At 27.3% G+C, this 12,672-nt stretch overlaps 1 protein-coding gene across 1 annotated transcript; it reads left to right on the forward strand.

The window, feature by feature from the left end:
* Window positions 1-10,790: 10,790 nt before the first annotated feature.
* PARVUS (Nucleotide-diphospho-sugar transferases superfamily protein) lies at window positions 10,791-12,288 on the forward strand. The gene has a single exon (XM_028083645.2). It carries the CDS (start codon window positions 10,940-10,942, stop codon window positions 11,972-11,974), a length of 1,035 nt encoding a protein of 344 aa, XP_027939446.2. The 5' UTR covers window positions 10,791-10,939; the 3' UTR covers window positions 11,975-12,288.
* The last annotated feature ends 384 nt before the right edge of the window (window positions 12,289-12,672 follow it).

Consider the following 12,672-nt stretch of genomic DNA (forward strand, 5'->3'; position numbering starts at 1 on the left):
TCTGTTCCTTCATTTAACCTTATTCTACCAACTTGCACTTTCATTTAATTAATGCAATTAATGCTTTTTAATTTACATTATCACAAAAACGTGTTTACTAAATTGTACATATTGTATTTGAAAATACCAAATCAACAAAACTTGTACTATTAAAGTAATGAATGATCGATTCAGATCTGTGAAAAAAGAAAAAAAACTAAATCTTTTAGTTAGATGAAGTTTAAAATAAAATTGTTTTTTGGCATAAAAATATTAAAAATGATTATTTGTTGTCACCCTTTTGATCCATCCACCAACCGCATTGGTTTGGCGTTTCTAGAAGAGAAAGAAACAGGGCTTATGATTATTTGGGGAATGTTGTTATTGTTGTTGCTGGCGAATCATTCGAGGAACATCCTTAATTCTGCTTTTCATGTTTCCCATGGCGTGAAGAACAATTTGTGCACAAAACTTTACTGTGTTCTGTCTATACTGTAACATTACGTTCAACTTTCTTACGTGTTTGATAAATATTACACAGTTAAGGTAAACCAAAGTGTAATAAAATCTTGGGTATTGATTGATATATTGTTAAATAAAAAGAGTTATGTTTTGTATGTCAAATATAAAATTTTAATTAATAATGTTAGAGATGTGCTCTAGATTTATGATTAAAATAAGTTATATAAATCGATGAAAATCTTATTCTAGGATATGATTTTATTAGTTGAGTTACGTTTAATATTTATTTTTATATGATGATATTAGAATATATAAGAATTTATCTTGCTATGGTTTATATTTATTTTTGTAAAATGATATTAGAATATATATATGAATTTTTCTTACTACTATTTCTTAAATAATTTGCTTTCAAGATAACAATATCTTTTCAAGGGCGAATTTTCTTTTTGTCATATGATATATTTCTCTTCATGTGTATGAGTAACTCGGTTTTTTTGTATTTTAGGGTCTTTTTCAATTCAAATTTGTAAAAATGGGTCTCTGACTTTTTTTTTGTAATAATATAGGGACAAGTCGTCGGGAGACAGGACGACATTATAAGTGAAATCGTCCTGTCTCCTACCGGTTTCTAATTTTTTTAAAAAAAAAAAACAAAGTCGTTCTTATACAAGACGATTTCGTTCAGTAAAAAGTGAAGTCGTCAGGACACATGACGACTTCACTTTTGAATTTTTTTTTTAAGTTGCAAGTTTTTGTTTGTTTGTATAAGTCTCTCTTTAAAGTCAAAATAGCATATACATGTGTTACTTTTTTTTATTCAAAATTTTAGGATGCTTTTGAGGTAGTGTTACTTTTTCTCTATTCAAAATTTTAGGATGTTTTTGAGGCAGAACCAGTGTTAATGATTGAGTGTGGGACTTTGAAAATGGAAATAAATTAGAAGTCAAATCAGTCTAACAATTCACCTATTAATGTGATTTAATTTGATGTTAAATCAAATAAAAAAGTTTTTGGGTAAAAACTGAAAAATTGAAACCGTGTTTTTGATAACAGAAAAATTAAAACTGTTAATAAAGATCGAAAAGTGAAGTCGTCATATATCCTGACGACTTCACTTTTTATATAAATTGAAATCGTTCGATACAAGGACGACTTTGCTTGTAAGAAAAAAGAAAAATAGAAATCGGTGGGATACAGGACGACTTCACCTGTAATGTCGTCCTGTCTCCTACGACTTGTCCCTATACTAAAAAAAAAGTCAGAGACCCATTTTTACATATTTGAATTTAAAGAGACTCTGAAATACAAAAGAACCAAGTAACTCTTTTTTTATTATAGTTATGGTTATAGTCATTGAGAGATTGTGGTTATATATATATATGACATTAGTCTTACACGTATAAAGTATTTGATACCACTTTTATACCAAAACCTTAAAGTAATGGTATTATGGGTCTTTATTCTTATATAGTGTTTAACTTTATCTATTCTATCCGATATGAGACTTTTGTCTCACATTTAGACTATTCCCAACCAATTATCTTCGCTTAATTCTTATATATATATATATATATATATATATATATATTCCAATTTTAAAAAATTTAAAACTTCTTAATACATATGATTAATTGGTTATAAAATTAAATTAATTTAAAAAATTGTGTAATTATCTATTGAATAGTAGATTTGTGTTTCATCCATTTATTATGAAAATTCATTGAAACAGCTGTCTAAGAATAACTTCTGATTCAATTGGTGAGGGCCATAATAGAAAAAGAAACTTTAACAACTTTAATAGTGAATGTTTACATTTTTCATGATAAAAGTAATATAAGCAATTAATTCAAACAATCATGAATTTCCTTAGATATTATTGTGGTAGTTCCCATGAAAATATCAAATTAAAACCACAATGAATAAAAAATTTCTTAAAAACTTCAAGCACAAGCAATTTCAAGTAATTAAACAAATGTAAAAATCAACAATGGAGGCCAAGACTTTTGAACTAAACTCCAAATTTTTCTTCTTTATGCAAGAGAGAAACTTAATTTTCTCTTTTTCTTCACTTTCTTTTCTCTTTTTATTCGGACCATCAATTAGAAAAAAACAATTATATACAAGAAGAGATTAAAACTACAAAATCGGTCTTTAGTACATCAAAACAAAGCTGCAAAGTTAGAATTCAAAGTAACATTTTAACTCCAAACCTTTTAAGTCATCTTAAAACTCATTTTATTATGATTCTTTCAAAGAAAAACATTAGAAAATAATATATTTATTTATTTTAATAATTTTCATTATTTATATCTTTATTTTTTATAATTATATCACATTATTAAAGTCATTTTATGATAGTTAGTTTTTTGTACTTTTACCGATTTTTCTTGCATTTATATGGAGGTGTTAAAAAAAGTAAAAATGTTGATGTTTTAGATTCTCAAAGTGCGGAATTCAAAAACAAAAATTCTATATATAAAAATATATTTCAAAATTTTAAATTAGACAATTCAAAATACAGTCATAAATTACATTTTGTGGAATTACATGATGTGGACCTATATTATGAATTACATAATAAAAAAAATCTAAAGTTTACAATCCATTTTTTTATTTTTTGAATTATGGAATACAGAATTGAATTTCAGATATATTCATTGATGTATTTTTAGAATACACAATTAATCTGTTTGAATTATATAATTCATATTATAATTCTGGACTATTTAATTTAAAAGCACTTTTAGATTTGAAAATTCCAAATCATTCCATTCAAAATAAGTTTGTAACAAAAATATATTTTTGAACTCTACAACGGACAATTTGAAAAAGATTTTTCCAACCGATAGGTAGTAGGGACTTTTCCTACATTTATGGAGATGCAGAAAGAAGATATAGGGAGTGTTAAAAGAAATTGCCCATTTTAAACTTATATGAACTAGGTATAGGACAAAAAATAGGCCCATTTTAAACTATCTATGAGAAATGGGGGTGCATGAAGAAATTGCTAAAAGAAACAGAAACTCACTCACCACGTACAATATTGTAAGCCCAAAAGGAAAATAACTAATTTATTAAACTTAATCTAATTCCAAGCATTAATAAAAATAAAATGTTGGTGCTTCGTTTAATTATTAATTTAAAATTTCTCAAATTATATATTTAATTATTTACTGTTAGATTCTGTTTCAACTGTCAAATAATTCTATCAAATTTTATCTAGTTATTTCACACATATACTTTTAAATTTATTTTGCATTAAACTCGTAACATTTTTGTAAGCTAATCAGTTTTAAAATCTTATTTTGATTTATTCATAACTTTTTAATTAGTTTAAAATTATAAAATTTTTATAAGCTAACATTATGGTTTTTTATTGGTATTAACTTTGAATAATTAAAACTATCTTACTTGTATTTATATCAATGACAATAAACTAAAATGTTAATTAATTTAAAATTAAAAATCGGTTATGAAAAAGCACGTGATACATTTTTTTTTCTATATTCATACAAAAATTAACAAAAAACAAGTTGATGAGATAAAAAACAATGTTTTCATTATCAAGTGAAACAAGAGACAAGGAAAGAAGAGCATAAATGAGAAATGAAAGCAAAAAAGAAGAGTTTGTGTCTAACATTTTTTCTTCAAGAAAAAAAAAGAGAGAGAAAACATATGAGAGTGAGAGATGATTACAATTTGTGAAAAAATTAAAAACATAATAAGAATGAAAATAAAAATTATCTTAATAAATATTTGGTTTAATTACTCTTTTGATTCATGATTTTTGTTTAAAAATGTTAAGTTGGTCCTCCATTTTCTTTAGTCTCAATTTCGTCATGATTTTTAAAAAACTAATATAATTTGGTCTTTTATGATCAATTTCTTTAAATCTCTTAAAACGAATTAATGATTCTTTCATTAAAATTGAAATTTTTAATATGAATGATTTGCTTTATGGTGTAATTAATATAATTTTAGTGTAATTTTTTGACAAAAACAAAAATCAAAAAAGAAATTAAACATAAATATTTTTATTCTTTATTATCTATTAAAATTAAATGTTGTGCTTTATAAAATAAATAAAAAATACACAATTTAATTTTGATACAATCTTAAAATATAATACTTACAATTAAAAGTTTTAATAAATTTCCAAAAAAATAATATATATATATATATATATATATATATATATATATATATATATATATATATATATATATAAAATTTAAAAAAAATTCAAAATTTGGGGGCCAGGCCCTCCCTGCCCCAAAATCATCCGCCACCAGTTACAAATATCATGAAAAGTATGAATGAGGTATAAATGTTATTTTCCCAATGTTAGAGGAAGAAATTATTAAATTTTTGGAATTATACACTCTTGAAAGTGAAGGTTTACTCATATTTATTTAAAATATTACTAGGGTTAACCCTAATTGACACAAAAATATAAATAGATAGTTAAAATTTATTATTTTGTTCTTAAGAGTTATGCTATAAGCTATTCCTTGATTTTGTTCTTTTATAGTATCTCTCGGAGTTTCAATATTTTATATTCATCTTTTATTAATTGTGATATGTTGTCATTAGAATATAATTTAATTATTATATATGACACAATTTAAATGTTAATGGTTAAAATTATATTTTAATAGTAACGTTTGTTTGAAATAAAAAACAGAAGCGGAATATGAAAGTTTTTTTTTTTTTTTTACTAAAGTCAAATAAGCCAAATGTGTGTTAATGATGTATCATTATTTAATTAAGGCAAATTTTAGATGGACACAAAAATTAAAAGGACAGCTTTTAGTTTAAAGAACCAACGGCAAAAATATAACAAGCTAAATGAATTAAATTGGTATTTATTAAACTTTTTGAAAATTTATTTTTGCTTTTCTTTTTCTACAAATCATAAAAAGTATGGAATTATAATTCATCGGCAAAGATTAATATTCGTTGATAAAAAAATATTTTTGGTGAAAAAATAACGAATAAAATTTTATTAGTAAAATTTTGTTGTTAGATATTATTAAAAGAATTTGTTAAATCAATAATGTCTGACGTATATTTTTTAATAGTTATCTAAGATTATAGTGATAGATACAAAGTTACCCATAATTGCTAATAGACATAATTGTGCTAATACATATAGAAAACCTTTTTTTCTTATTACAACTAATTCCATCGTAATTTATAATAGATACATATCTCAATAATTTATATTTGATTTTGTTTCATTCTCTGGTCCAGTCCATTTGTTTCCATTTTATTAAAACTTTTCACCTTTACATTTCTTAACCATAGTCTAGCAGAAAAAAGAAAAATCTAGAATTCTCTTTCTTTTATTTATGAAGAATGTTTTCACCATTTTTATTAAAATTCATGTTTTTATCTTCAATTTTCAATATTTAATCAATAATAAATTCTTGATATTTGTTGCAGTTTGATATGTGGAAGTATTTAATCACATATTCTTGAAAAGTTTTAATACTTTGCAATATTTTCATAACTCGTGTTAGGTTATTGTTGATTTGATGACATTATACTTAGTTCAACTTTTTTTGCCATGAACAAAATTTGTCTAAAGTCTTATCCAAAACAACCACTTTACCTGCAAAAGGTTTATTCTTGTTTGCATCATCAACATATTTCATAATATTTCTCGATCCTCAAATGCTTCAAATCATAGTATATTCATTATGGATATTTTATTCCATATAATCAATTTGGTTTCTATTAAGAGCTTAGTAGGAAGACTACATTTTGTGGTGTTGCAAATTAATTATTCATTTATCAAGATTGATATATAAAATGTAGAATGTGTTATTTTCCATCAAAAAATAATAAAGATGCAATCCTTATTGGAAGCTACATTTAAAAAAATCATTGATTTCTATCTAATTAACAATTATTTATCAGTTAATGATTGTAACAAATTTGCATGTTTGTTAGCCATCTCTTTTTTATTATAGTTTAGCTTATTAACAATGAATCTGTCAGATAAAATTGAATACGAAAATTCAGGTTGAAATAAATAAGAACAATATAATAATAATAATTAAATAATATATTAATTTTAATTATAAAATTAAAATAATAATTTTATATTATAATTTATTATTATTTTTAATTCTATAACATTCATCCATTTTTTCATAAATTCTTATAACTTTTATTTTTGTATATCTTTATTTTTACTTTCATGTCAAAAATACAAACAAATTTTACTTTTAAATTTATTTAAATTTATCCCTTCACTCTTTTCAAACTTATCTCTTTTCCAATTTGCCTTTAGATATATTTGGATAAGAACAAAAGATGAAAATTCAATTACACTGTCAAAAGACTGAACTATCTGATTCAAAAAATGAGTATAGGGATTTTATTATTATTATTATTATTATTATTATATAATAAGATAATGCAGAAAAGACATAAAAAGTTGAAAAAAGGTATGAAAACATGTGCAAAGGATGTGTGAACAGTGAATGAATGACGTAGTACTTGTGTGTACTCATTTTCACAAAAATCCCAACAACATCGTAGATTACACTCTTCAATGCTCTCCACAACTGTAATCCATCAAACCAAACTTTCTTTCACTCTCCTTTCTGCACAAACTTTTCCAAATTTTTCATTTTCCACCTTCCATGTGGAAATTAATATCAAAAGGATTTAATATTGTTTATTTTTCTAACATTTCATTAATACCATAAACCCCTCCTTTCTACGTTTAAACTGTACTTTAGTGTACTTATCTAATTTATTCTTAAATATTAAAAACTCTTAACTTGCATTCGCAAGAAAAATTAAACAAAACCCTAAATTGTCAAGTAAATGAGATTTTAATACCATTAAAGGGAGATGAACTTGTATACACACGAAGAAGATGAGAAATGATAAGTTTGACTTTTTGACCATTTGTTTCAACCGATAGTGACATTGGATTAATGATTTGGCACCGACGGTTAAAAGATTGAATGGAAAATAAAAAAGTGTGTCATAAGACATTAAACTAAAAAATATTTTTTTATTGAAGTTTAACTCTTAAACTCTTTTTTAGATTTATCGGGTATACCAAAATAATCTTTTAGTGACAAGGATAATTGTTGGTCTCCACAAATGATGTAAATGTTTCGACTCAATTCAAGTCTGTTTACAACATTATTAGGAACGACAACCATATTTCTAAAATATTATTTATTTTGAAGTGTAGATCTTCGTCATGATTTCTTTTTTAAATACTCATCGAAGAATATAGGAAGAAATTAATATTTAAACTATATTTGATATCGACTTCTAAACGATGTAAAATTTAGGTTTAATTAGTTGGATGGTACCCATTTTTGTTTAGATGTGTCAGCTTGATATCCGCTTTTAAAAATGTGTCAATTTAATCGTAACTTTTGAAAAATTGTCTTAATCAAGTCTCTTTCAGAAAAAAATTACTAAAGCTGTTAACTTAATTCATGACTTTTACTACTAAATTTTGATATAAATATCAATACTTAATTTTGTAAGTCATTTTAAATATCAATACCGTTAACAATGTTAATAATTTTTTGTTGAAAATGACCTAATTAAGACATATTTTCAAAAATTGTGATTCAATTGACACTTTTTTAAAAGTGGGTATTAGACTGATACATCTAAATAAAAATGTATATAATCCAACTAATTAAACCTAAAAAAATTTATTGGATATACCAAAACATTAAGCACTTATGTAATTAGAAGAGGCTTAGTTAGCACATAATGAACAAAGTGATGAATTTTGAGAGCATTTTGAAGGAAAGCGCGTTTTAGTTTTGGTTCAAATGGCGGTGCTTCCATATATTTGAACTTTAGTGATATCATTGGTTTTCTTTTCAGAAAGAAACAAAGTATAAATGGAAAAAGGAATTTCAGAGAATGGGCCAAAACTCAAAAACTTGTCTTCATCACGTGCATGCACGTGCTTCTACGCGGTTTCACTTTTTTGTTCAAACCTAAATTCACACCTTTATTATTGTTGCTAATAATGTTTAATTTGTTTACATTCTCCAATTAAGTAATTAGTGTTATTCGCGTGATATTATAAAATTCAGATACTATAATATATTTACAATCTTAAATAAGACTGCATTAACAAATATATTCTAAAGGAATTAATAAAATACTAGTGTTGCAATATTCTCAATAAAAACATGCAAGCATAATTAATACATAACAATATCTAGTTTGATTAACTACAATAATAGTATAGAGTCATGTAAACAACTAAGTTTATTTTTTCAATTAATTTCTCGTAGTTGATACTAGTTAATTATTATTGAAACCAAGCGAGTCAATGAAATGAAGATTGGGTTAATTAAACGAGTCAATTAAAATCATTGACATGTGTCAGTTAAATGTACGGTACTTGCTAATAGTGCATTATGAATTTAATAAATACAGCACAACTCATAATGAAGTGTATTAAAAGTCATCAAAAAATTTATTTTTATTCGTTTAAATAAAAATTAATAACTCTTTAACGCATTATATTCCAATATTGAATTGAACTGTTCGTGTGTTGAATTAAACTAATATATTACAATATTCAGTTCAACCAATTAAGAAACAAACTCATTTCTAAATGACATATAAAATACATTATTGTGCTGGTTAATAAAACTGATAACTTAGAAGTTCATAATCATTTTAATTTATAAGTTTTTAACTGATAAGTTAACTGGTTTACTTGGAAGTATTTGACAAATTAATTGATAAATGTTATAACGTACTTATGATTTAATTTTTAAAATAGATAAAATTCTTCTTAAATGTTTTAAATAAACTAAATATTTGATAGATAAAGAATTAAATCACAAACATAAATAAATTGATGTATTTGATAACTTTTGGTATGAGACAAAATAAAATTATTCTTGTACGCCTATAAATTTAACATCGTAAAAGTTGAAGATGATAATAATTTATATATACTTTTCTCTATTAATATCGTAAGATATCATTTTCAGACAAATATTGTTACAGAGTTCATTTCAAACTTAAAAGCAATCAGTACTGTAAGTAAAATTGTGTCAAAAACTAACTTAAATAACAAAAGAACTTGCCAATTGGACGATAAGTATATAATCTCAACACAATTATTAAATAATAATGACAATAATATTTTATTAACTGCATGTGTGTCTTTAAATATTAAATAATATAATACATTTTAAAAAATATATATTCTAAAAATATAAAAAATGTAGAAATTACAAATTTAGTAAAAAAATAGTCAAAGATTATAAGTAAATATTGATTCATATACCGTGAAAGATAATTAGCTAATGAAAGATTACAAAAATTGAAACTAAGGTGGAGTTGAGTTTAGTTAAACCTAAATAAATAAGTATACTTTTGTCGGAAATATCCACATTGGATAAAATAGACAAAATTAAACACTATATAAAAGTAAAGATTCATAACAACATTGTCTTAAGATTTTGGGGTTAAAGTGGTGTCAAATGTCTTATATGTGTAAGACTAATGTCATATAATCATATGGAAACTACAATCTCTCAATGATTGCAATCCTATATATATGATTTAGAATGATTGTAGTCCAAGTATGAGTCAAAATCCTAAAAAATTTTTTGATGAATGCGACAAAATTTCACTAAATGTCAAGTGTTATTATTTGGAAGGACACTGTATCCTAATCTCTATTTCCTTGAGTGAAAAATCTGAGGCTCTCCTAAGTGAAATAGCAAAAATATAAACATGTTTGGTTTGAAAATGTACTTGCATAGTAGATAACTGTTACGAATACACATTTACTATTTTCATTTCAGTATATAGAGACAAATCAAAGCGTTTATCAGGATGTGCAGATGTATTATTTGATTTTACTATAGTTATTATTGAGTATCTGAAAAAAAAAATGTTTAGAGTGTACAAATACATCTCTCTCGACGACATGTAATAAAAATAAAAATTGAATGAAGCATGAAGATGGAGTGTATTTGAGTTGTAAAATTGAGATAGTTTTTCATTCATGGCAACATACTACACAGCACAGAAGTACATACCATGTTTGTGTAAGTGGAATACCCTATTTTCTATTCCCATCCCTCCTTCAATATCTACTATTAATACCAAGTGCATACAAACCTTAGCAAGAAGGCAAGGCTCCCCATCCCACACAACCACTCAAACAATAACATTATAATTATCATAATAATATATTTTTTTTTTCAAAAAATATGTATAAAAAAGATGATTTTTCATTATAATATGAGTAAGCTGAAAATCTTTGTGAACTCCACCAACTTCCCCTTCATTATTTGATATGTATTCTTGACTTTATTCTCTCAATCTTTCTCTATTGTTAATATACTTTATAACTTTGCTAGCTAACTCAAAACCGTGTTCTTCGTAACCTCAAACTCCAATTATAAGCCATCCCAAACATCTCTCTTATTTTTCATTCATTCTCACTACACACACACACACAACAACCATGTCCAATTCAAAATCAGCACACTTTCTAAAAACTCTCACCCTCTTCTTCTTTTTTTTCTCGTGTGTGTCTTCCACAAACACCTTCTTCACCCTACAATTCAAAGAAGCACCTCAATTCTACAACTCTCCAAAATGTCCTTCTCTCTCCGACAACCTATTATGCTCCGAAGAAGCTGTCCACGTGGCAATGACGCTGGACACGACATACATCCGAGGTTCAATGGCGGCGATCCTCTCCGTCCTCCAACACTCCTCCTGCCCCCAAAACGTCTTCTTCCACTTCGTATGCTCCTCCCACGCGTCCCTCCTACGCGCCACCATCGCCACCTCCTTCCCCTACCTCAATTTCCAAATCTACCCCTTCCACGACCACCTCGTTTCCGGCCTCATCTCCACCTCAATCCGCGCCGCACTCGATTGCCCCCTCAACTACGCGCGCAGCTACTTCCCCACCTTAATCCCACGCTGCGTCAAGCGCGTCGTCTACCTCGACTCCGACCTCGTACTGGTCGACGACATCGCCAAGCTCGCAGCCACGCCGCTGGGAGAACACAGTGTGCTGGCGGCGCCGGAATACTGCAACGCCAACTTCACCTCCTACTTCACGCCCACGTTCTGGTCCAACCCTTCGCTCTCGCTGACGTTCGCGGAGCGGAGGGCCTGTTACTTCAACACGGGGGTGATGGTGATCGATTTGGAGCGGTGGCGCGTGGGGGAGTACACGAGGAAGATCGAAGAGTGGATGGAGGTTCAGAAGAGGATGAGAATCTACGAACTGGGTTCGTTGCCGCCGTTTTTGCTTGTTTTTGCGGGGAACATTGTTCCGGTGGATCATAGGTGGAACCAGCACGGTCTCGGAGGAGACAACTTTCGTGGTCTGTGTCGGGATCTTCACCCTGGTCCTGTTAGTTTGTTGCATTGGAGTGGGAAGGGTAAACCCTGGGTCAGATTGGACGCTAATAAACCTTGTCCTCTCGATGCTCTTTGGTCACCTTATGATCTTTTACGCACCCCATTTTCTCTCGATTCTTAATAAACATATAAAATCAAATGTGAATATCTTTCTCAACGAAATTTAGATGCTTTCTTTCATCCTTCAAATTCTACACTTTGATGTGTTCCACATGCTTTTATTGTGCATGTGTTGATGAAGGTGAAACTGACACAGTACGAAGATGTCTGGTAATGTCTAAATTTTGTTATTTTGATAACATGGCTGTAAACAGAGATTATAATACGTGAGTCTGTGAATTTTTCTTTTTACGATGACGGAGAATGTGAGATTAACGTTGTAACATATGATGAGTTTGTGTATAGATGAATATTAGTTCTGTAATGAGTTTTGGACGCGTTCTTTTTTGGTTCATGATCGATGATAATTGAACATGATGAAGATTTTGTACTGAGATGTTTGTTAGGATCTTCCTTACTTTCTGGTTTTCCTTTTTCTGTGGCTTGATAATGTGAACCAAGTTCTTGGTTTGTTGCTCTAATTATGTGTGTTCATGGATTCCGATGATGTTGCTTTGTTCTAGATGACTGAGTTTCAAGCAAGAGGAAGTGATTGGTGCGTTTCAATTTCACATTTTTCTAGGTTAAAGATCAATATGTGTGAATTTTTTAAAAGAGTTGAGTCAAATCTTTGATTAATAACGCCAAAAAAAAAGTGATTTTACTGGTTATTTTACAATTATTGCATGGATGAATTTGCAACTTTTATAAACTGGAAAT

This window comes from Vigna unguiculata, chromosome 8, assembly GCF_037176805.1.
Source record: "Vigna unguiculata cultivar grain cowpea cultivar isolate G323 ecotype 2 chromosome 8, ASM3717680v1, whole genome shotgun sequence".
In the NCBI taxonomy this organism is placed as follows: domain Eukaryota; kingdom Viridiplantae; phylum Streptophyta; class Magnoliopsida; order Fabales; family Fabaceae; genus Vigna; species Vigna unguiculata.